At 54.2% G+C, this 24,281-nt stretch overlaps 2 protein-coding genes across 6 annotated transcripts in view; one reads left to right on the forward strand and one right to left on the reverse strand.

Moving 5' to 3' along the window:
• Window positions 1-5,124, forward strand: part of NCOA5 (nuclear receptor coactivator 5) — a 30,120-nt gene extending 24,996 nt beyond the window's left edge. For 3 of the 4 annotated variants that reach the window (XM_060078259.1, XM_060078260.1, XM_060078261.1), the window contains 3 exons: window positions 665-864; window positions 2,212-2,532; window positions 2,984-5,124. In XM_060078259.1, the coding sequence (XP_059934242.1) occupies window positions 665-864; window positions 2,212-2,532; window positions 2,984-3,573 (1,111 nt within the window). In that variant the 3' untranslated portion in view covers window positions 3,574-5,124. Of the gene's footprint in view, window positions 1-664; window positions 865-2,211; window positions 2,556-2,983 lie in introns of all 4 variants that reach the window. The other variant, XM_060078262.1, reaches the window with a different exon arrangement.
• A 3,331-nt stretch (window positions 5,125-8,455) lies between these two features.
• The window catches only part of SLC12A5 (solute carrier family 12 member 5), a 35,270-nt gene continuing 19,444 nt past the window's right edge, over window positions 8,456-24,281 (reverse strand). For both annotated transcript variants that reach the window (XM_060079477.1, XM_060079478.1), the window contains exons 9-26: window positions 23,219-23,389; window positions 22,809-22,907; window positions 22,604-22,661; window positions 20,555-20,729; window positions 19,587-19,705; window positions 19,169-19,267; window positions 18,140-18,259; window positions 17,684-17,788; window positions 16,021-16,189; window positions 13,445-13,640; window positions 12,445-12,614; window positions 11,885-12,016; window positions 10,859-10,966; window positions 9,816-9,938; window positions 9,524-9,723; window positions 9,166-9,180; window positions 8,758-8,891; window positions 8,456-8,547 (exon numbers count right to left, since the gene is read on the reverse strand). In XM_060079477.1, coding sequence (XP_059935460.1) covers window positions 8,456-8,547; window positions 8,758-8,891; window positions 9,166-9,180; window positions 9,524-9,723; window positions 9,816-9,938; window positions 10,859-10,966; window positions 11,885-12,016; window positions 12,445-12,614; window positions 13,445-13,640; window positions 16,021-16,189; window positions 17,684-17,788; window positions 18,140-18,259; window positions 19,169-19,267; window positions 19,587-19,705; window positions 20,555-20,729; window positions 22,604-22,661; window positions 22,809-22,907; window positions 23,219-23,389 — 2,285 coding nt within the window. The remainder of the gene's footprint in view (window positions 8,548-8,757; window positions 8,892-9,165; window positions 9,181-9,523; window positions 9,724-9,815; window positions 9,939-10,858; window positions 10,967-11,884; window positions 12,017-12,444; window positions 12,615-13,444; window positions 13,641-16,020; window positions 16,190-17,683; window positions 17,789-18,139; window positions 18,260-19,168; window positions 19,268-19,586; window positions 19,706-20,554; window positions 20,730-22,603; window positions 22,662-22,808; window positions 22,908-23,218; window positions 23,390-24,281) is intronic.

Genomic DNA, 24,281 nt, shown 5'->3' on the forward strand with positions numbered 1-24,281 from the left:
GTGACAGGTGCTAGGTCCTGGAGCTGTAATGCCAATAAGCAAACACACATGGCCCCTTCCTCTTATGGAGCTTATACCCTAGTTGGACAAATGACAGAAATAAATGTATTGGTGATGTGTCTTATAAGAAATATAGCAAGGATCTGATTTAGATTGAAGAGAAAGTCAAGGAAGTGATATATGAGCTGAGCCATATTAATCCTGTCTGACTGGTAAAGAAACTGAGGTTTGTAAGAGGTAAAGGGACTTGCTTAAAGCTTCAACTTTGCAAGTAAATGTTAGTGGTAGGATCCAAGCCTGTCTTTCTAGCATTTAAAATCCATGCTTTTCCCACTATGTTGTGCAGCCTCTACAAAGACGGACATGTGTTACAAGTCTTAAGCATCAGGATGGTGTTCAGGAATGACCATCAGACTAGAGAATCAAGAGAAGGACCTGGGTACTAAATACTGTGCTATTGGCAATTTTATGTGTAACCATTCTGAGCCAATATAGAGAAGGAATTGGTCTAGATTTTTGGAGCCTGAAGAGGGCGCTAGGGAGACACTGGTAGAGCTAGGATTTGAAGTCTTCGTAGGAGCTCACACAGCTAGTTGAGGTGCCACAGTGTGCAGACTGGGAGTTGGTCAGGGAGTACTCCCCTGGATCCTGTTTGTTTCTACAGAGATTATGCTGAATCTGTGGGGCGGAAGGTTCGAGACCTAGGCATGGTAGTGGACTTGATCTTCCTCAACACAGAGGTGTCACTGTCACAAGCCTTGGAGGATGTTAGCAGGGGAGGGTCTCCCTTTGCTATTGTCATCACCCAGCAACACCAGATTCACCGCTCCTGTACAGTCAACATCATGTTTGGAACCCCACAAGGTATGGAGGCCCAAGCGGGTCAGAATTTCAGAAGTAGTCACTAGTCCCTTAATTTTTTTATGCCCAGCAGGTTTTAGGTAAATGTATTTCAGCTCAAATGTAGTAGGGCCCTTTTATAAGTGCACGGCAGAGATGTGCATAGTCATTTAGTCGTCTGATATTCTTTCACTGGATACAGTTCTGGGCCTGCTGTATATGACATTATATTTAGCGCTTAGGTATATACAGTGATGTGCTGGCAAATGTTTAACAACCAGTTCTGGGGTGGGGGGGCGGTGTGGTTTATAGCATTTGCTGATTTCCATGGTGTAAATACTCCCACTGTGTTCTATATCAAGCTACCAACATGAAGTCACTTCAGGGCAAGTTGGGAAGAGATGCACACAGTCTGCTCTCACCAGTGAGGGCCAGCCCCAGCGCAGCTCTGGCGCATACTACACTGAATGCAATAGAGTCCTTGCTTTCACCAGATTTTCTAATGAGGGACAAAGCATACAACAGGCAATTAGGATACTCTGGAAGTGTGCTAGAGAAGTGAGTGGAGGGGCTGTGAGAACAGGGAGGAGGCCCAGAGTAGGTTCCTTGAAGTCCTTCCCTGAAGTAGCTTTTAGTCCTTTGCTCCCAGATTGTTGAGACTCAGCCAGCTGGTTCCGTGCTCATTGCTTGCTCTCACAGCACAAACCTTTCCCTTTTCCCACCACCCTGGGGCTGTCTATTTGTATTTGCCCCACCAGTTTTACCCATAAGGATAGAGTGTAGAAGCCTCTCCAACGGGTCATTTGTCTTTCTGAGGAACAGTCCTCAAGACGTGTGAAGACATTTATATCAAGTGCTGAGAAGTCTTCTCACAACCCTGTAAATCGTTGCCCAGGGGTGAGGAGAGGAGGTTATTTAGGGTCACAATTTGATCTTAATCCGTAACCTTTGAACTGATGAATTAAAAAAACAGCTCTATCCTTAGGAGCACAGTAGAGAGCCAGGCTTAACAGAAGGGCTTTTTGGACCCCCATGGCCTGCCTCCTGTGGTTATTCTCCACATGGTCTTCTTGAATCTGTGAGAGACTGTCATGTTTCTTTGGTTTTTACTACACGTCTGTGATCTAAGAATTCCCCAAAGAACTAGCTCTGTACAAGGGTGTCTGTTGCCCAGCAAAGAAATCCATTCACCTATCTTCCCAACCTTCATCCCCCTCCTCTCCCAACCTCTCCACATCCCCATCCCAAGGCTTTTTGTCACTGAAATGGTTTTCTTGCTCATTTGAGGTTAGAAAGGGCTTGGTAGAGTCCAGTAGGTGGGCACTCAAATCTGTCATGGGAGAAAATAACTCTTGTCATTCCCTCCTACAGAGCATCGCAACATGCCCCAGGCAGATGCCATGGTGCTGGTGGCCAGAAATTATGAGCGCTATAAGAACGAGTGCCGGGAGAAGGAACGCGAGGAGATTGCCAGACAGGCGGCCAAGATGGCCGATGAAGCCCTCCTCCAGGAAAGAGAGCGGGGAGGCCCTGAGGAGGGACTGCGCGGGGGGCACCCTCCAGCCATCCAGAGCCTCATCAACCTGCTGGCCGACAACAGGTACCTCACTGCTGAAGAGACTGACAAGATCATCAACTACCTTCGAGAGCGGAAGGAGCGGCTGATGAGGAGCAGCGCCGACTCTCTGCCTGGTGAGCTACGTGGCAGGGCCGAGGTGAAGTTCTGACTCTGCATTTCTCTAATCCCCAGGCTCTGTTGGGAGGGTGGCAGGCCCAGGGCTCTTGGGGTGGGCAAGGGAAATGAGCACATCCCTTGGGCTCTCCCGTGGGCCAGCCATGCTGGTGTAATGATAACTTAAGACCGGGGCTCTGAGCTCTGCAGTTAACGTGGTGGGTGGGCTAGTATGCTGACTCCCTGGGAACCAGGGTGGACGCCCTTCTTTCTTTAAGTAGTTGTCTGGAGGGACGAAGCTGTTTTCTGGGAACAGCACGTACCATGAAGTGGCCCCTTTGGGAAATTGATGTTATAGTCTGTGTACTGTGTGATTGATGTGATCAGTGATTGTTGTTCTTCCCTGGGCTGCTAAGCCTCCTGCCCATGGAGGGTACTTTCAACCAGGTACCTCCTCCTTCTGTCTTCTAGGCCCGATTTCCCGTCAGCCACTCGGGGCGACCTCGGGTGCCTCGCTGAAGACACAGCCAAGCTCCCAACCGCTCCAGAGCGGCCAAGTGCTCCCCTCTGCTACACCCACTCCAGCGGCACCCCCCACCTCCCAGCAAGAGCTTCAGGCCAAAATCCTCAGCCTCTTCAATAGTGGCACGGTTGCGGCCAATAGCAGCTCTGCATCCCCCTCAGTTGCTGCCGGAAACACCCAGAACCAGAATTTTTCCATAGCAGCGAACAGCCAGCCTCAGCAAAGATCACAGGCCTCTGGCAGTCAGCCTCCAAACATTTTGGGACAGGCAGGATCTGCTCGGAACATGGGCCCCAGGCCTGGGGCTCCTTCCCAAGGGCTCTTTGGCCAGCCTTCCACTCGCCTGGCACCCGCCAGCAACTTGGCTAGCCAGAGGCCCGTGTCTTCCACAGGTATCAACTTTGACAATCCAAGTGTACAGAAGGCTCTGGACACTCTGATCCAGAGTGGCCCTGCTCTCTCCCACCTGGTTAGCCAGACCACAGCACAGGTGGGGCGGCCCCAGGCCCCCATGGGATCGTACCAGAGGCATTACTGAGGCTAAATCTCAACTACCCCTGGTCCCCTCTTCCTCTGGCCTCCCACCTATTGCGTTCTAAATAGAGTTATTTGGAAGATGTTCTCTGCACCTGTCAAGGCCCACATCGAATGTCATAAGTTTCTACCATCTGCTCTCTTCTGCCCAAGGCTATGTTGCTTACCCCTTCCAGAGTCCGAGTTTATACTGCACTGGAGGTGTATTTTGGTGGTGGTGGGGTGGGGGTTTGGGGGGTTTTGTTTTTGTTTTTTTTGTGGGTTTTTTTGGTAGAAAGTAAATATCTCTGGGGTCATGGGCAGTATAGGTGTCTGGGCTCCATTTGTATTTCAGTTGTCTCTCTGTCAGCTGGACGTGGGGCGGGGAGGAAGAAGCAGCCGAGCCCCAGCTGGGTGAATTTGGGGTAGCATTTTCATGTTGAGAGCCACTGCCTTTGTTCATTCTGAACCTACCACGGGTGTCCAGCCTCGCACAGGCCCACCAGAGCTCGAGCTCCTGCCTGCAGCTCCTGTGTAGGGTTCCAGAGCAGCAGGTTGGGTTTGGTGGGCACGGTGTCCTCTTACCCCATCCCACATAATGTGGGGTCTGCTTTGCTTTTTTTTTTTTTTTTTTTTCGGTATGTGGGCCTCTCACTGCTGTGGCCTCTCCCGCTGCGAAGCACAGGCTCCGGACACGCAGGCCCAGCAGCCATGGCTCACGGGCCCAGCCGCTCCGTGGCACGTGGGATCCTCCTGGACCGGGGCACGAACCTGTGTCCCCTGCATCGGCAGGCGGACTCCCAACCACTGCGCCACCAGGGAAGCCCTGGGGTCTGCTTTTGAGAACTCAGAAGCCGGCTGGCTACTCAGCTACTGGAGTTGTTGAGGAGTGGCCAAGCCGGCCGCTTTTCTGCCTGACCCAGGGTTGTTGGTTTTTGGTTTTCTCTTTTTGGCTTTTATTTCAATGAAAGATCTCCCGTGGACTGCACAGCTCCAGTCACCAGCAGTTTAACACAAACTGTGAATCTGGGCCCCAGCCACTCTTACCCCCTAATATTTCTGTTAGCCTCTCCCTCACCAGTGGTAGTTTCATGGAATCGGCTCTGAGAAGGCAACTCTAGACTCTGGCAGTGAACACCCATTTTTTTCAGTGATTGCTTTGAGCGTTTGGCTCAAAAATCAGGCTCTTGTTCTGTTTTCTAAGCAGCAGGAGATAGGGACCATTTTGATGTCAGACTTTTGGTAGCTGGACATGTTCTTGATACAGGAGGCTGTTATAACTTTTGAGCCAGAGTAAAGATACTAGAGGGAGGCCTTCTGGCTGCTGCTCTACATGGAAACAAAGGAAGCTGCCCTCTCCCTAGGGATGGTGCTCATTAGAGCCTTGTGGATCAGTCTCAAGGGGCCCCTGGCAGAAACGAGGGAGAGCAGTGACTTCACCTGAGTCCCTGCCAGTGGCTGAGTAAACAGTGGTTTCAAAAACTCAAGGTCCCCAGATGGCAGCATTTTATGTTCTGACCTGTTTGTGTTATATAGTGTTTTTTTCCTCTTTGGAACTTTTGTGTTGTTAATAAGATGAGATGATTACTTTTTAATTAAAAGGAAAAAGTGAAAACTGTGTTGTCTTTTTTGGGTGTGAATATCCGCAGGGCCTCTTTGTGAGCATTCCCTCCCAGAGTTTGAAGGTGAGGTTCCTTGACAGCACTGACTGGTTTCGGTCTGCCAGGAGTCCGCCGTCAGGCCTCAAAACCTCTTCTAACCCTCGCTTCTCTTCTTATGCAGCTCACCTAGTACAGTTCAGAGCAAAAGCCTGCTGGTTAACTATAATGCTATGTAAACATCCTTGTTTGTGGCAGACTTGCATTATGTCAGAGACTTGTCCTCTTATTCTAGGAAAGGAAAACAGGACTTGTGAAGAGGCCATTTCTGGCCAAAGGCAAGTGGAGAGTGGAGTCTACTGTTTTGATTTTGTCTCACTTGCTGCCCTCTGTCCAGCCCATTATGCAAGGAGTTGGCAGAAGCAGAGTCACAGGTAGGAGCTCTGGAGAGGATTTAATAGAGAGCCCCATCGGGAAGTCTGGAGTGGGTGTGGTGAAGTGACTGGCGCAAGGCCTCCAGTGGATTAGGGACCAAGATGCTGACATTGCTGAGCCTGACCTAGAAGTGCTCACCATCTCATAGGCGATGTTGTTGGTGCAATGCCCCTGCTGCCAGTGCCTTTGTCCCTCTAGGACAGGGCCCCAGAACTATCAGTACACTAGGCAGCCCACCTGGAGTGGTGGTCAGTGTTTCTGATTAAGAGTCTAGGGTCCTCCTGGAGGGCCACCTTTAACACCCCTCTTCCCACCTAGTAATTCTTCCCCCTAGAGTGTCTAAACAGCACACCTCAGGCTGTGAAGGGTATAATAAAATTATTTTTATTGCATTTTGTGCAGACGGGAGTCTAAAAAATTAATACATAAAAGCTATAAAGCATTAAACGGGAGCATTCAACAACAAAGGAAAGAACCAACCCTCTCCTTTTCATATTGGCACAGAGAACACAAGGTCAATACTGAGGCAGAATGCGGAATACTGAAACACACGGAAAGTTAAAGGCAGGCCTAGTAATAGTAATAAATACTCTTGATTTGGTTTGCAACCTCTCCTATTTACAAGGGTTTTCAACTTCATTGCATTGCCCTGCACATAGATCGTCTAAAACAAAAGCAACACTAGTTATCACTACAAAGCTATTGAAATATTGCACTCAGGATAAAAGTCACTTGAATGGACATGAAACATCTAGCTACATGATGATAAAGATAATTTGATGGGTGACGTGTGATAACGTTCATAACAAATATTGCACGTGTAGCACAGAAAACTCGGGGTTTGGTTGTGGGATGTCTGCTTTCATCAACGGAAACTGCTCTTGCCAACCAGACAGTCTAGGCCCAGATAGTGCAACTTTGGTTCCCTAACTGATGTTAATATACCCCCTTTCCCTTCGGCCTAGCCCACCGCTTCAGCCCAGGAGTGCTCAGGCCCCCAGAAGGCTAGACCCAGCTGCGTCTGTCAGAGGGAGGTTCTTTGGAGGATGAGGGTGGGGAGTGCTGGTGTCTAATACCTCCGACTTGTGATTACTACCCCCGGAAGAATCCATCCAGCCCCCTGATCAAATTTCAGAGGGGCCTTGGCCTAACCGGCAGACATCCAAACCTACCTCCAGCCACACCTGGCCCAGTCTAGGTGGCACCAGCTCCAGCTCTGCCTTGGGCTCAAAGGAAAGGAGGTGGTGAGGTCAGGAGTACCCAGTAGCCTCAGCTCTGGGAGGTGGGCAGGATGCCTAACTAGGTGCAAAGTTCAGGGCCCTGGGGCTGAAGGTACTGTACCCAGTCCCAGAGGGCGCTGGAACGAGCATGCAGTGCCTGCCCCCCTTAGTAAGGTGCCCTGGGGGAAGGGAACCCGGCCAATGCGGTTTCCCTAAGGGTAGAGGGCACCTCCAGCCGGGCTGGTGGAGCAGAAGCGCCAAGGACTGGTGTTGGAGAAGCCAAAGGCCTTGGGTCCGAGTTGGAGGAGGGCAGAGAGGCGCTAAGAACAAAGCACATGGCGACTCCAGCCCTCCCCCACGCCCAGGTGCCTGGGAGACGCAGCTAGAGGCAGCGAGGCCGGGCCCCGGGACGCGGAGAAGGCGGCTGGGTCCCCGAGGCCAGAGCTGCCAGATGGAGACAGAGGAGGGAACATCAGGGACAGCGCTGGGGCCTCCCCGGTGGGTCCGGCCCCCAACCCAGAACCGCCCCCGCCTCCCTCATCTGTCCCAGGGAGGAAACTCCAGGGGAAGGGATGCCCTCCAGCTCCCCGATTTCAGTCTTTGGCGAAGAGCCATGGGATAGGGGGAGCAGGCGACAAGCCGATTGAGGAGAGCCGCCTGCTCCCCCAGCGAAGGCACCGGGGCGGGGCTTCCTCGGTGGGGCGAGGGCCTCTCTCGGTTTCTCGTCCTTGAGGAGCGCCCCTCCCCTATCCTGGCCCCAGCTTGCATAAGAGCCGATGAGAAGAGGCTGCGCCCGTCTCTGCAGCCACAGTGGAAGCTCACTCCGCTGGGAGGCTAATCCAGGAAAAGCTGGACACTTGTCTCACTTCGTCTCCGAGAAGAACTAGAGGGAAGTGTCGGAAGCCAAGGGCGCGCGGAAAGGGTGAGAAGACGTCGAGGGGGTGTCGAGGGACCACGACTCCCGCCTGGGCCTAAAGCACTTTTGCTCTCAAACTCTCGGACGTCAAGGAAAACCCAGCCTCCCGAGGCCTCCGCCTTCCCTGGGTGCCCCCAGCGGGAGAGCTCGACAGTGGCGAGAAGAGAAGTCCGTTGCGCTTCTAGTCACAGAAATATGGGGACGTTAAAAATACACGCGATGTCTCCTGTACACTATGTATAGGCTCGACCGGCCGGCGCCTGCGGCCGCGCGAAGACACGTGACGTAGACGGCGGAGCGCAGCCTCCCCACCCCGCGCCCTCCGGGCCGCCGGGGGAGGGGTGCAGAGCGAGGACGGGGCGGGGCGCGGGAAGAGAGGGAAAGGGCCGCGCGGACTACCGGGGTCCTCAAAGCCCCAGCTCCGCTCCTCTCTGCGCCTCCTCCGACCTTTATTGCAGCGTCTCCTCCGGCGGGGCGAGGCCGGGCTTAGAAAAAGGGCGGCCGGGGCCGACAGGGCGACGCGCCAACGGGGCGCTCGGGGCTCTGGTCTCCGCGCGGGGCGGTCCTCTCCGAGTCAGCCCCGACCGACGTGGCCTCCGGGCTTCAGGCAGCGGGGAAGGGGGCCAGGGCGCGGGCACAGGGTCTGTATGTAAACGGTGACAGCGGCGGGGGGCGCGGCGAGGGCTCCGGGGCCGCGCGGGCCGGACGCGCTCGGGCCCGGGTGGCAGGTCCTGGCTCTCAGGAGTAGATGGTGATGACCTCGCGGCCGCCGCCGCGGACCAGCATCACCCGGTCCAGGTGCTCGGTGAGGACCTCGAGGAACTCCATGTCTGAGCGCCCGTCAAGGAGAAAGACCGTCCCCTTCCCTCCCGATGGAATTAGGGTCGTGCGTGTTGGGCGCCAGGGGAACGCTGGGTTCGCGTCCCTGTCCGCGGTGCTGATTCCGAAGCAGACCCGGCTCAACTCTTCCTTCCCAGGGCCAGGACCTAAGTCCCCTGACGTCCACCTCCCCCTTCCTCCCAATTTTAAGCCCAGGATACAATTTTCGTCACCGTTGCGGTTGCGGGGAGGCCCAGGCATGTTGAGCAAAACAAGCTTGGCGTCCCGGGATTTCTTGACGATGACCTCGTTCAGCCGCACAGCGGTGTGCATGCGCCGCACGTTGGACTGGTTCCTGAGGGCGGGAGGGCGGGAGGGAGGGAGGAGGGCGCGTAAGGCTGGGAGAGGGGAGAGTTGGATCCAGTCGCCCTTCCAGCCCCCCGACCCCAGCACTGAGCTGCTGGGATCTAGTCCTTGCAAGCTAGGGACCACCAACCCTAGACTTCTCCAAGCTGGGCTATTCAGAGACCGCAGAGGTCAGGGGCACGAACTGAGGGTTCATGGCGGAGTGAGAAGAGGAGGGACCCTGGCCAACCTACGTGAGAAGTTAAAAATTCTGAAGCACTTACAAGTTCTCCCACTCCCTTCAGGAAACATAAGAGGAGCAAAGAGAGGAAGAAAAAGAGAGGGGTCAGAAAAAGCAGGAGAAGCTGAGGACTACTTGAGCCACCATCAACCACCCTGTGCGCAAACTGGTCCCGCTCTCCCAGCCCCCCAGGCTTTGCCTTTCCACTGCCTGCACCTGGGAGTTCTGACCCTTAGCAATCAAGCCCAATCTGAGTCCTCAGATGGGGAAACCAAGACGAGGTCTGGGCTGGGTCTTCCGACTACCAGGCCAGGACCCCTTCTGCTCATTTGCTCTGCCATGGGGAGCAAGGACCCTGTAGGCTCACCCCAGACCCTAGCCCTTAGCCCCCAGGCCCGTACGGCTTCATGTTGAAGAAGTCCTTGATGCCCTCTGAGGAGACAGGACTGGGGCCCTTGTTCTTCTCTGCCACAGATTTGTCCTTGGTCCACGTGAGATGCACTTTCTCTGGATCTGCCTCGCCCTCCCGTTCGGGCTCCTCCCCCGGGGACGGTGAGCTGCTGGGGCAGCTGGGAGCACTCTGGTCATGGATCAGCTGCACCTGAGGCATAAAAGAAGGGACAGCATGTGACTCCTTTGGAGGCCAAAGTTCCTGCTCCCACTGGCTGGAGCCGAACCACCCCCGCTGCATACCTCCTCTTCCGGCTTCTCCTCGCTCTCACCAGCTGTCTCTTCTGGGACGTTGAGGCGGAGCCGAGTGTTGGCTGGATTCTTTCTCCGGATTGAGCCCCGAGACTCATCTGTGATGCTCTGGATCTAGGGAGTGACACATGTTGGTGCCAGCTCTGCTGGAAATCACTACCCAATGCCCTGCAAAGAGCTACCCCCAGAGCTGGTGTTCAGCCAGGATGTGCACTTTCGGGACCCCTACCAGTTGTTAAACTATTGCAGTACTTCCACATCAAACAGCTATTGCCGCCACTGACCTGGCCACGCCAACCCCTCTCCAGTACTCCTGACCTCTCCACTCTCCAGCAACCAAAGGGTTAACAGCTGGCCCGGCTGGGATCTACCTTAGCACTACGGTCCAGTGCCAGTTCTGACTGGTCAGAGCACATGCCCTTTCTTACAGTTTTACTGTCACCCACCTCCAAGATCTCTTCTGTTCCCAACCCCCAGGGTACCATAGCTCAGTTCCCCAAGGACCCCACTCCCTGGGGGTGGGGCTTTCATTTAAATGCCAGAGGGCTGGTGGTCCCACATTACCCGCACTGGGGAGATCTTACACCCATAGCCCATGAGAGCTCATCATTGTTACCCCTGAGAACCCAGTTGGAGGTTTGCCCCCAACTCTCATCATCAGCTGCATCCTGAAATATCCAGCTGTTACCCACTCTCTAAGACTCTCTAAGGGTCTATCACATAATCCCTTGTCCCCCACACTGGCAGCCCACGCCCCTGAGGAATCATCATCCATACATATTTAACATCCACTATTCTCCCTTGGGCCCCAGAAGTCACATAGTGAGCGGAAGATCTGTCACGCATGCCAAAGCCCCTCTGCATCCTGGCTGGGAGGCTTGAGAGATGCAGCTGCTGTGTGTACCCCTGCTGCTGGGGAACCCAGTGCCAGAAGGTGGCAGTGCCAATGGCCAGGAGTGGGCCATCCCAAACCTGTGCACGCCCAGAGCTGGCAGCAGCTTGAGGCTCTCCGAGCCCAGCCAGGGCAACCTCACCTCCCGCTCCCGCTCATTCTTGGTTAAATGCATCTGCTTGAGGATCTGGGAACGCTGCTCCATCACCAACGTCTTCTCGTAGGTGTAAGCCGAGATGTCGCTCTCATGCTGCGGGCAGGCAGGGGTGGGGATGGGGTGGAGGAGGGGAAAGGTGGGGGAAGTATGAGCTCTGAGCTTAGGCGCAAGGCCAAGGGGAGGGAGGCAGGCCCCCTTCTTTCTGACAACCTAGGGTTTCCCTATCCCATGACCTAGTTTAATCAACAGTTGTGGGAGGCAAGGACAAAGCAGAGGGCGATGCTCTTTGAAGGCAATGCGGCTCATTCCCTCCTCAGCCAAGCACAGGACTGGGCGAATGAATGGGTGAATTAATGAATGAGTGGATTAATTAATTACCTGGGTGAATGGAGGGGGGGGAGAAATATAAAAAGGAACACAGAGTTGAATGAATTATGTACATGGATGAATGGATGAGTGAGTGAATAAATACATTAATGGATATGTGGGTGGATTAATGAATACACAGAGAGATGGGTAAACGGATAAATAAGCTGAGAGGAATGGACAGACAAGAGGCTGTAGAATGTAAGTGCGAGGAGCATGGACTCTAGAGCCAGTCTGCTTGGGGTTGAATCCTGGCCCTGCCACTTAGTGTGTGTTCGGGGCAAATTACTTAACCTTTCTGTGCCTCAACTGCCTAATCTGTAAAATGGAAATGCTGATAATTGTGTCTATTTCATTGATTGCTGTGAGAAGTAATATACGTAAAGTGCATGGTACAGTGCCTCACATGTAGTAAGCATTATTAGACATGGCTATTCTTATGAAGGAGAGAAGGGTGTATGTATGTATGTATGGATGGATGGATGGGCTCTCGGGTGAATATGTGAGAGGCTAAAAAGTGGATGCAGGGAAGGGATCCAGCATCACAAGCTGATGGGAGTTGGGGTTCCCCATTTGGTTCTGGGGCCAAGGGGAAAGAGTCCAGAAGGGATTCCAAAACGTCAGAGGTGGCTCCTGGGGACTCACCATCTCCACCACTTCGACCTCCGCGGTGATACGTAAATGGTACAGAAATGTGGTCAAATCCTTCTTCATCTGGATGCTATTGTCGTCCATCTGGGCCACAGTGAAGATTCGCATCTTGCACTTCCGCCAAACCTGGAGGGGTGAAGGGGACCCAGTAAGGTCCAGCCCAGATGCAGTGCGGAGACCCAGGGCCAGAACGTAGACAGGACCCTGTCCCTCACCCTTCCCACGCACCTTCCCACACATACATGCAGCCCCCCAATCCTCTATCTCAGCGGCCCCTCCCTACAAAAACGCCTCTGCGTAGATGAGGGTCCCCTCATTAAAGCATCACTCGCTTGAGTTAAACATTGAAACGTTGCTCTCCTTTATAATTCAAGGACATCTGCAAGGGGAGACACCTTCAGCTCCCAGCACCTCAGAATTAAGGAGGGGATTGGAGCCTTTTCCCAGGAGCTCACGTGGAGGCTGGCCCCTTCCAGAGCCCAGAAACCCCGCCCATGGGTGTGGGCACGAGCACGCAAACACGCGGACGCTCGCTCACGCACGCGCACGCGCACCTTGTGGTGCCGCAGCAGGAATGGCAGCAGCATGAGCATCCCCCCGTCGTGCACGATCCACCAGACGTCGATGCTGCCCTCCGAGAAGCGCTCCGGGTTACCAGGAAACATGGAAACGTTCTTGGTGACCAGCAGGGCCAGGTGACCGGCCGTGGTTTCCCGGACCAGCTCTGGAGGAGACCAGAGAGATGGCCAGAAGGTAAAACAGTGACCCTGGTCCCCTTCTGGCACCCAGCACCCCACCCCCACCCCATCCCGCCTTGGCCTTGGGCTGAGGAGTCAGAAAACCCCCACTTACCTGGGCCTCATCGCTTGTTTGAATCTGGGGAAGCCTCTCTGGGCCTCCGTTTCCCCACCGTTCAAGTGTTGATAACAACACCTGCCCTTTCTGATTAAGAACTCGACCACGCAGGGCTCACTTAATCCTCCCAACCACCTTCTAACTAGGATCTACCGATAAAGCCGCCTCAGGGTTTACCAGCTGCGCGACCTTAATCTCTCTGCGCCTCAGTTTCACACCAATAAAATGGAGACAGCAATGCCTAGCCCTCACGGGCCTGCTGAGAGAATGAGAGAAAGCCTCCACTTGCCCGGCACACAGAACACAGTCTGTAAGTGTTAGCTATTTTATTACTTAGTACCCACGACGACCAAGGCATCTGATGCTCAGAGAGGGTGAGGCACTTGTGAACAGTCACACAGCGAGGAAGGGCCAGAGGGGAGATGCAGACCCGGGCCTCAGCGACTTCAAAGCTGTAGCTCTTCCCGCTCCCTGCACTGTCTTCCTCCCAGGGTTGTGAACCCTGCCGGAGCCAAGACTGTCTCCTCCACACCTGAGTCCCCGGGCTCCCCGCACAGTGCCTGGCACATGGGAGGCTTTGAACGCCATCACCTGCATATGCCGACTCCATACCTGTTACGCCTGGGAAATGGTCCCCAGGCCCAAAGAAGGAAAACGCCCCCCACCCAGCCCTCTACCACCCCGAGCCCACAGCTTTACCAATGAAGTTCCTCCACGTCTGATGGTCTTCCTTCTGCCGCCAGTTCCGGGGCCAGCCAACGAGCACGGTGTTGTGCTGCAGCCCCCCGAGGCCCCCGGACTGAATCAGGTGGGACACGCCATCTCGCAGGTTAGAGGAGATCACTACCTGGCAGAAGCCCTTCACCTTCTCTGCCTCCATCAGGCGCCGGATGGACTGCGGGGAGGGGAGGGCTCAGAAAAGGACCAGCCTCAGGCCTCCCTAGCCCTGCCCAGCCCCTTGCAGCCTTCCTAGTCCCCATCTCTCCCCGCCATCAGCCCCCCATTCCTGAAGCTCAGCTCTGATCATGTCGGCCTCTGGCACCCCATCACCTATGGCCACCGTTCCTCGCTGCTCAGTCAGAGCTCTTCATGTTGGGACACCACGCTTCCCACCGCCCTGCCGTTGCTCACACAGTCCCCCTGCAAGCTCTCACCCACCACCCAGAGCCCCTCCCCAGCCGACTCCGTTGTCCATGACACCCTGCCTGGCCCAGCTCAACCGTCACCTTCCTCAGACACCACCCGTCCACCCAAACTACGATGAAACTGGGCCCCTCTGCATAGCCAGACAATTTGGTTTTAACAGTTTTTAAAAGTTAGCATGACGGTAAGCCTTTAAAACGCACATTCAATCTGCATGATGAGGGAAGTGTTCTTATTACACTCATTTTATAAGTAAGGAAATTGAGGCTCAGAGAAATTAAGACTTGGTTCAGGCCATACAGATAATGGATGTTACTGTAGAGGTTCAAGTCCAGGGGTCTGACGCCATCCTTCACACTCTTAACCAAGCCTCTGATGTCAAACAGAAAGGGCTCCTGGGCTTCCCTGGTGGCGCAGTGGTTAAGAATCCCCCTGCCAATGCAGGGAACATGGGTTCAAGCCCTGGTCCGGGAAGATCCCACATGGCGCGGAGCAACTAAGCCCTTGCACCACAACTACTGAGCCTGCGCTCTAGAGCCCATGAGCCGTAACTACTGAGCCCACGTGCCACAACTACTGAAGCCCGTGCGCCTGGAGCCCGTGCTCCGCAACAAGAGAAGCCACCGCAATGAGAAGCCCACACACCGCAACGAAGAGTAGCCCCCGCTCGCCGCAACCAGAGAAAGCCCGCGCACAGCAACAAAGACCCAATGCAGCCAAAAATAAAAAAGAGAGGAAAAAAAAAAAGGGCTCCTATTTCTATCTCTGCCCCCGCCTGTTTAATTCAGCATGCAGTGGCTGAGAATGCACTGTGCACCGGGCCAGGCCTCAGGGGAGATGGAGAGGCATAAGACCAAACCCCAGCCCTCAAGCTGGTCACAGGCTGGTGGGGAAGATAGAACATACACAGAAGGCTCTCAAGCCCACCTGAGGTTGACAGGTGCTACGTTAGAGTTAATAACTGCAGAGCAACCTGGGGCAAATCACCTCCCTCTATGAGCCTCAGATTTCTCATCAGTCAAATGGGCATCGTGACAGCTACCTCGTCCAGGAAGAGGGTGGATGACATAACATGATGTGAGTAGAGCTTAGTATATACAGCCTGAGAGATCCTAAACACTCAGCACATTCTGTTGCTCTGCAGTTATTCAGTCTAACCTCAGATGGGTTTGAGAGCCTTCTGTGTATGTTCTCTCTTCCCCACCAGCCTGTGACCACCTTGAGGGCTGAGATTTGGTCATCTACCTCTCCACGTCCCCCGGGGCCTAGCCTGGTGCCTGGTACACAGCACATTTGCAGCCACTGCATGTTGACTTAAACGGCCCAGTGGAGGCCTCCAGCCCTGGGCCCTGACGGGTCAGTGTGAACGGCCCAGTGAGGCAGAAACAGCGACTGTCGCAAGCCCCACCTCGTCTCACCTCCCTCGGGCCCCCTTTCCGCTCTCCACTTCTAGCCGTGGCCCCGAGGGGAGAGAGACTGAATCGCAGACAGAACCCACTTCCTCTGTCACCCACCAGACACCTGTTAATGACGCTTAATGCAGAGCCCAGCTGCCCCAGCCCACACTGGCTGTGGACACTGTTCTGTGGACATGGACCAGGGGATGGGAACAAGAGCAGGTGACCCAGAGTAGGGACCCGGATTCAAACCCTGACTATGCTTCCAGCCACCTTTGTGACTTCCAGCAAGCTGCTTTCCCTCTCTAGGCCTCTGTTTCTCCCTGGGCCAAACAGGGATATTCACCCTGCCAACTCCACTTGGTGTGGGGGCCAGAAGAGTCCTCCTATGTGAAAACGCTTTAAAAGATTTATGCTTCGGCAGGTGGAGTAGGGGTCTAGCAGTTCTAATGTGAGTGTCCGTTTTCTGTCCTTAAACAAATGACCTGACTTCTCTAAGCCTCAGTTTCCTTATCCATAAAATGGGCACTTCCGGCTCTGATCATCTTTGGTTCTGCAAGTTGGATTCTAAGGAACTCACTTGCTGAGCCCTTGGACTCCTCTTCTAAGGAAGAGGACAGAAAAGCCTGAGCCCCAGCTGATGGCAAAGGTGGTAGGAGGGAAGGTGGAAAGGAGCAAGGACTGTCTTCCTGAGTGCTGCATCCTTCCGCCCTCCCCACCAGGGCCTCTACTTACCTCCTCCGCCCGCTGGGCCTGGGGATGGTTGTCCAGAAAGGTGCCCTCAAGGACAGAGCCCACAATGGTCAGGCCCTTCCCTGCCTTGAGCTGGGAGGTCAGCGAGAGCAGCTGTGGATGTACCACGTTCTGGTCTTGGTCCACACGCACCAACACCAGCAGCTGTGGCCTGAAGAGGGTGTGAGGTCACATGATCCATCCACCACCTACCCAACCACCATAAACTCATACACCCATACACCATACAGTGGTGAGTTCACTAACCACCCCACCTCCATACTCCCATCCACCTACACATCCATCCATCCATTTCCTTGAGTATCAAGCCATCCAACCATCTCCCACACATCTATGCATCTACCTCACTCACCCATGTATCCATCCACCCCCCACCCATTTTATCCTTCAGTTATCCACTCACATCCATGTTAATCTACCTACACATCCTTCCACCGCCATCCATTCACACATTCACCTATTCACCCAACCACCCTCCCATACATATACACATTCAGCCATCTATCCATTGATTTATCTGTTCATTTCCTTATTCATTTAGCCACTGCAGCCAGCCAGCCACCCATCAATTTAATAGCATTCTCTAAACACCTACTCTGGGCTAGACCCTGTGCTAAGCATTTGAGGATTCACAGACAAATTATGCAAAGCCCCGGTCTCTGGAAGCCCAGTTTAGTAGACATCAGCAAGGACAAGCCAACGATGTCCTAGGCATAGTTCAGAGTTCCAGGCCTTACTCTTAGCAAAACGAACCTGAGGGAGAAGAAGGAGGGGTTGGCCTTGCAGAACAATCAGTTAGAAAGCACCCTGGGGGGCTTCCCTGGGGGCTCAGTGGTTGAGAATATGCCTGCCAATGCAGGGGACACGGGTTCGAGCCCTGGTCTGGGAAGATCCCACATGCCGCGGAGCAACTGGGCCCGTGCACCACAATTACTGAGCCTGCGCAGCTGGAGCCCGTGCTCCGCAACAAGAGAGGCCGCGATAGTGAGAGGCCCGCGCACCGCGATGAAGAGTGGCCCCCACTCGCTGCAACTGGAGAGAGCCCTCGCACAGAAACGAAGACCCAACACAGCCAAAAATAAATAAATTAATTTAAAAAAAAAAAAAGCACCCTGGGCTGAGAGGCAGGAGGTGAAGATTCTGGGTCCAGTTCTGCCTTCCATGACCCCTGAGACCTTCTCTAGGCCCTGACTGTCACGTAAATAAAATGGAGATTGTTATTAATCTAGAGATTTCTAAGAGGCCCTATAACTCTCAACGTGGATGATTCACCTCTCCCAGAGCAAATGCTACATGACACTACGTTTACCTGTCTGTGCGCATGCCTTGTCCCCGGAACTGTGAGCTCACTACATCCCCAGAGACAGGAAGGGGGCAGGGCAGAGATCACGCGTTCATATATTTTTTCTAACGCATGATGGAATGAATGGATGGATGGATAGATGGTCAGGAGACGGGCATGGCGGGTGGGTTTCGGAGAACAAATGTCTGGAACTCAGCTCAGCCTCGGTGTTGTAGGTGGGAAGGGTTCAGACAAGGCTGAACACCACTCAGCAACCCCAAAACAAAGCAAGCGGGGTGGGTTAGGCCCTGCTCCCCGCCTCTCCCCCCGCTGAGCCCTCACGCTTGTGCCTCCACCACTGACCTCCAGTTCTTGGTGTGCGGGGGCCCTTCCTCTAGGCGCAACAGGGCGTAGCGCGCAGCACTGAGAGACAGGCCTCGGATCCCATCGCCCCACTCCTTCTCCGCCCTGGGGCCGGGAAGGGGGATCGCAAGAGGCAGAAAGCCAAGGAGTGTCAGGGAGAGCCGTCCACCCTGAAGTGGCCACCCCAGCGCAGAGCCGTCTATCTTGGGCTCAGAAAGGAGGTCGCTCCTGCCACCTCCATTTCTCAAAGCTTCAGCCCCTCCCTCTGCTCCTGTTCCGTCTCTCCCCATCCCACCCCATCACCCTTGGCCCTCCACTCTAGTACCATCTTCTCCCACTCCCTGCCTCATCCCCCCTACCGCCCCACCCCCGAGCACTCATCACCCCTCTCTCTCCCCTCCTCACCTCCTCCCGCCCCTCGGTCTCACCCAGCCCTCCCCACTTCCCCGCGCTTACCCACGGTACTCGATATACTTGTAGATGAGCCCAGCAATGAGCATGGCCACCAAGGCATAATACCAGGAGCAGATGAACATGAGGGCCAGGCAGAGGCTCATGCCCAGGAACGAGAGTGTCCTGGACAGGGGGAGGGACAGCCGGCCTCTGAGCCCTGGCGGAGCTGTCCCTGGTGCCCGGGCTCAGACAGCAAGAGTTAGATGGGGCGGGGCATGGGCAAGACCTGGGAGGCTACAGCCAGGTCTAGGGGAAATCACACCATCATCTCCATGAGCACCACGGGGACATGGGGCCTTCTGGACGAATGAGCAGCCACAGACAGGGCACCTCCCCTTGCCCCACCCAACTCCTAAGTCACCACACTGCCCTGTCCCAATACCTTAGACCCTGCCAGACCGCCCTGCCAGGGAGGTTCTGAGGCAGGAGTGTCTGGGGAAAGCTGGAGGTAAGATCTCCCAGGAGGAATGTGACCCCAGGGAAGAGGTGACTGGCACAGCAGTAGCACTGACACGGGAGGCAGGCAGCCTGGGTTCTGGGCCAGGTGTGCCATAGTCTTGCTGGGTGGCCTTAGGCCACCTTTCCCTATTGGAGCCTCCGTTTCCTTTTGGTAGAACAAGCATGATCATTCCTGCCCTGTCTGCCCCACAGGCCTATTGTGAAGATAAAGAGCCATCAAGGAAAACGATCAGAAGTCCAGCCCCACATAAGGAGCATCTTCCGTGCACCAAGCAGTGTAATGCTTACAAGGGCCTATGAGGTAGGCGCAGTTATTGTCCCATTTCACAGTTGAGTAAACTGAGGTTTCCTTGTCAAGACTGGAAGGTGCCGCACACTATTGACAGGAGAGGAATTCTAGCTGAGACTGTTTATACAGTGTCATGTTATTACAAGGAGACCTTCTCCGGGACTTTTCTCATGCTAGTTGTGAAAAGTGGAGTTTGGGATCCTTAGACCTGGAGGGGATGGGCTGGGGTGAGGGGGAGATGAGAGGACGGTCCTCTGGGGCAGGGAGGGGGAACGGGCACCCACCAGTGGTAATAGCGAAAGCGTGGCCGCCAGTTGGGCGTCCTCAGCAGCGTCTGTACCGCACAGGCCAGGTTCACAAACATGTAGCACATCAGAAAGAACCTAGAACACAGAAAGGTCCCAGGAGAGACAGAGATGCAAGGGGAGACAGAGACAGAAGCACAGGGAGAGAAAGGAAAGGGAGAAAGAAACTGGGGAGATGGCCGAGTCATGTTCTGGGGCTTAGGAAGAGGTTCAAAGGCCAAATCCCCTTACAACATGCCCTGATGCATGTGGGGATGAATCTCCGTATAACAAAGGACAGGTTTCTACGACAGTGGGGTTGTTAAAGTGTTTGGGTGGGCTGTCCAGGGTCACAGCTGAAGGATCCAGGTAGAGAGACCCCCAGAGCTGATGGGGAGGGCAAGAGGCCAGCACGCACATAGAGAGGATGGGGGCGACCTCGTCCAGGGATGCAATGAGGATGCCAATCTCGCAGATGCAGGCGGTGAGAAGCAAGGCCCACGTTGGCTCTCCGTTGGCTTTGCCGTGGCCGAAAACCTGGGGACAGAGCAACCATCACAGGGGCCTGAGCCCTTAAGGACTTCTTGTCTCTCTCGTCCAGTCTTGGAGACCAGTACGGCAGAGGCAGGGAGAGGATGCTGTATTTCTCATCCTTTAAATGTACCCAAGGGGGGGCTTCCCTGGTGGCGCAGTGGTTGAGAGTCCGCCTGCCGATGCAGGGGACACGGGTTCGTGCCCCGGTCCGGGAAGATCCCACATGTCGCGGAGCGGCTGGGCCCGTGAGCCGTGGCCGCTGAGCCTGCGCGTCCGGAGCCTGTGCTCCGCAACGGGAGAGGCCACAGCAGTGAGAGGCCCGCGTACCACAAAAAAAAAAAAAAAAAAAAAACAAATAAATGTACCCAAGGGGATACCAGGTTTTTGCTGTATCTTGCCCACTCTGACATTGGTACCCCAGTGCAGTGCAGTTCAAATGATCCCTGAAGGGGAACAGGACGGGACACATGGAAGAGGAGCTGCAGGGGGCCAGCAAGCAGCCATGACTGAGTTCACCATAAATCTTTTTTTTTTTTTTTTATGTACCACAGAGAGCACCCTTCTCTTACTTGCCCTTTGGCTGCCTCCCTGAGTCCCCACCCAATCACGAGGCCAAAGGAGGACCATTCATTTTTCCCCTAAGCGCAGACAACCCTGCCCAAAGACATGGCCCTGATGTTGGGCCCAAAGGCACACCCATTCTTCTTAGTGGTGGCACAGAGCAGCAGGGCCCAGAAGGCAAGTCAAGGCTTGCCATGGCCCCTGCTCCCTGGGTAGCCGCCCTGGGCAGGGGCCTGGCTGGCTGGCGTAGGGGGTGGACTGTTGTCCCCACACCCTGCCCCCGCCACTGACCTGCAGGAAGGGTACTATGCCATCGCGAGAGATGGCCTGCAGCAGGCGTGGAGCCCCCGTGAGGCTCTGCAGCCCAGCGCCGCAGGTGGAGAAGAAGGATCCGATGACAATAACCCAGGGGGACGGCCAGGCCAGGGTGCCCACCACCAGGTTGCCATTCACAGCTTCGCCAAACCTGAAATGAAGCAGCAAAGGGACAAGAGATGCTGGGTGAGCACCACCACCTGGATCTCCAAGGTCTCCCACACAAACTGCGGGACCAACTGTATGTCCACTATAAGGCTAGGCTGTGCGGGGGAGAAGGGACAGACAAAGCCCCTGATGACCTGGGCACTTTCTGTCTGTGTGACCTTGGGCAAGACATTCAACCTCTCTGTGCCTCAGTTTCTTCAGCTGTAAAGTGAGGATCATTATAAACCTATCTCATACAATTGGTGGGAGGAATAAGGAGATAACATATGTAAAATACTTGGCACGGTGCCTGCTACGTGGTACTAATAGTGACACTATTTTTTTTTTATTGAGATATAGTTGATGTTCAAGATTGTTTAAGTTTCAGGTGTACAACACGGTGATTCACAATTTTTAAAAGTTGTACTCCATTTATAGTTATTATAAAATATTTGCTGTATTCCATGTGCTGAACAATATATCCTTGTAGCTTATTTATTTTGTACGTAGTAGTTTCTACCTTTTAATCCCCTACCCTTATCTCGCCCCTCCCCCCAACAGTGATCCTAGTACGAGGTCAGTTGTGTAATACTATGTCATCCTGGGCAGATATCTCAAACTATTAGAACCTCAGTGTCTCCATCTGAGAAATGGGGGTTCTGGCCTCATCATGTAGTGATGGTTTGTGGTGTGAGGATCAAGAAAAGGATTTTCTAACAACGACACTGTCTTCAAATGGAAGATGCTGCTTCAGTAGGTAGAGAGAGCCCTGTCCCTGCAGTGTGCAAGCAAACGTGCACTCAGATGAAAGATTATGCTGAATGACCTGCCGAATCCCTTGCAATCTTGTGGGAGGTCTACGATGAAATGAAATGAAATTAGATAAATGGAGGTTAAGTTGCCCTAAAAGCTAATAGGTGTAATATATGCAAATGGCCCATTTGGCCAGGTCACCTCCCTACTTAAAATCCTCCAGGGTTTCCCCCATTTTTTATAAAATAAAGCTCCAGTTTCCTGGTGCCAAAACCCAGGCCTCCAGGACTGGCCCTAGCCTAGGTCTCCAGCCTCATGTCCCCACTTCCTGGAAGCCAGAATGGCGCCTCGGAAACTGACTTCTGTGACAGGACCTCCTGTTTCACCCCGCTGGTTGTGTATGCACACACCCTCCAGAGGTGTGTGCTCCAGAAGCCCTGAATGCTTACAGCTACTTGTACCCCTACATGCGCGCGCACACACACACGGCTCTTGGTCCCCTCTACCTTTGTCCGTGCTGTTCCCACTGCCTGGAGTGCCCTTCCCCCTCCTACTTTCCTAGGTAGTCTCTACCACTCAGCACGTAAAGTGGGAAGGAGAGATGAGAAAGCGTGTATAAGGCACTTCCACAGCACCTCCTCTTCCCCGACCCTCTGGGACTGGATCGCTGCCTCCATAACCCCCAGGCTTTGTTTTATCACCACCCCTACTGCTCTGCATTTCAAGTCTGCTGACAAGTATGGTGACCAGCTCCAAAGAGCTCCTTCAGAGCAAAAATCATTAGTTATTTATCTTTGTTATTTATCCCTGCCCCCAGAACCCTGGACAGTAACTAACACATAGACATCCAAGAAATAGTAAATGAATTAGTAGATTTTAAAGAAAAAGGAAAGGAAAGTATCATTATCTTAAAGGAAATCAGACACCACTCATGCTTCTTGAGTTGGAGTGACAAGAGAAAGGTGAATTATAAGAAAGTGAGTAGACAAGCAAGCCCTGTGGCCTCCCTCCCACAAGGCCCCTTGCCCAGGTTTCAACTACCCTGCCAGGCCTGTTTCCCAGAACCCGGCCCTCCATGCCCACCCCACCCCCCAGAACAGGATCCTCCCTGATCCCCTTACTTACTTGTCCCGAAGGACGACCCCCTCGATGCAGGCCCCAAACAGAACGACGGAGCTGATGTCTGCAGCAGAGATGAAGGAGAATCCCCAGGGTGGCGCGCCCCTTCCTCCCCACCCCTCCTGAGCCAGCCAGGTGAGGCAGCGGCTTCAGAAGCCCTCCGTCTAGCCCTCCACGCCCACGGTGGTCCCAGCCCAGCAGTGAAGGATACAGACAGCGGAGGTGGTGGCGATGGCCAGGATGGTGCCGGTGGGAATTGACTTCTGGGCATCCCGCAGGTCCCCAGAGCGGTTAGAACCAGCCATGATCCCTGTGAACAGAGGAGCAGCTAGGACAGGAGCCACAGGAGACCAGACAGACTGAGAAGAAAGGACATCAGCCTCAGAGTCAGGAAGTCGGGGATCTAGTCCTGGTCCACTGACTCCCATGAGAACTTGGGCATGTTACTTGGCTCCTCCGGGCCTTAATTCCCTCACCTGTCTGTCCAGTGGGGACTGAATTGTTGGCTCCTGCCTATGTAATGGGGCTGTTAGACTCAGAAATTGCCAACATCATGACTGACTCTCTCCCTACCCATCCACTCCCAGCCAGAGTCCTCCCTTTCTGAGCACCCCCCTTCACCTGTGACTGAGGGGAAGTAGATGCCAACCAGCAGGGTGAAGTAGGAGGTCATATCGCTGAAGACGTAGGGATGGTCCATGTCGACAGGGGCACCATCTGCCAGGCCCACCGAGGGCATCCCACGCCTTTCCACAATCACCCCCTTGGTCAGGTAGGAGCTCCAGAGGTTCTCTGTGGGAGAGACAGGATGCTCAAGGAGAAGACCAGACGTCAGGGTGCCAGAGCTCTGGGGCCAGGAGGTGGGGTGGGCAGAAAGAAGGGTCAAGGTCAACCACCTCTCACTCCCCCTGGGCCTTATTTCCACCAACATTTCCTAAGCTCCCGTTTTGGGCCAGGTCATGTGCAGGGGCTTTGCACATGAATCAGGTCTAGTCCTTGCCCTCAAATGGTCCAGTCTACTGGTGGACATAGACACACACATCTCAGGCTGATTCAGTGTGTCCCAAACTGATCTCACCACCCACTCACTCCAAATGGCTCCTTTCCTATATCCCTTATTTTGGTAAATGGCTCTACCGTCAACTCAGACAGCTTGACATTGCCCTCAACTGCTCCCTTTCCCCATCTCCGTTTCAAAACCATCTCCACCTCCTGTCCCTTATTCCTCCTAAATATTTCTCAAATACGCCCCTTCTCTCCTTTCCAGGGTTCCTCCACTTCTGCACTGAATGTCAAATTTAGTGATAATTGCGATGAGAACAGGCAATTCCTGTGCGGAGGGCTGTCCTGTAGCACTGTAGGGTGTGTAGCAACATTCCTGGCCTCAGCCACCAGGTGCCAGTAATAACCCTTCAGTCGTGATGACCCAAAACGTCTCCAGACGTTGCCACATGTCTCCTGGGGGGCAAAACACAGCCCTGGTGGAGAGCCACTGTGCCATTCCCACGGCTGTCACTCCATCACTCCAGGTAAGAAAACCACCATCTGTCACCTGGACTCAGCATCAGCCTCCTCCTAGACTCCCTGACTCGGTTCCCTCTCTGCTTTTAGCCCATCCACGTTAGCAGCCAGAGTGAACCTTCACAAGCAACAAGCTGACCCCGTCCGTCCCTTTACTCAGAAC

This window comes from Mesoplodon densirostris, chromosome 16 (genome assembly GCF_025265405.1).
Source record: "Mesoplodon densirostris isolate mMesDen1 chromosome 16, mMesDen1 primary haplotype, whole genome shotgun sequence".
Taxonomy (NCBI): domain Eukaryota; kingdom Metazoa; phylum Chordata; class Mammalia; order Artiodactyla; family Ziphiidae; genus Mesoplodon; species Mesoplodon densirostris.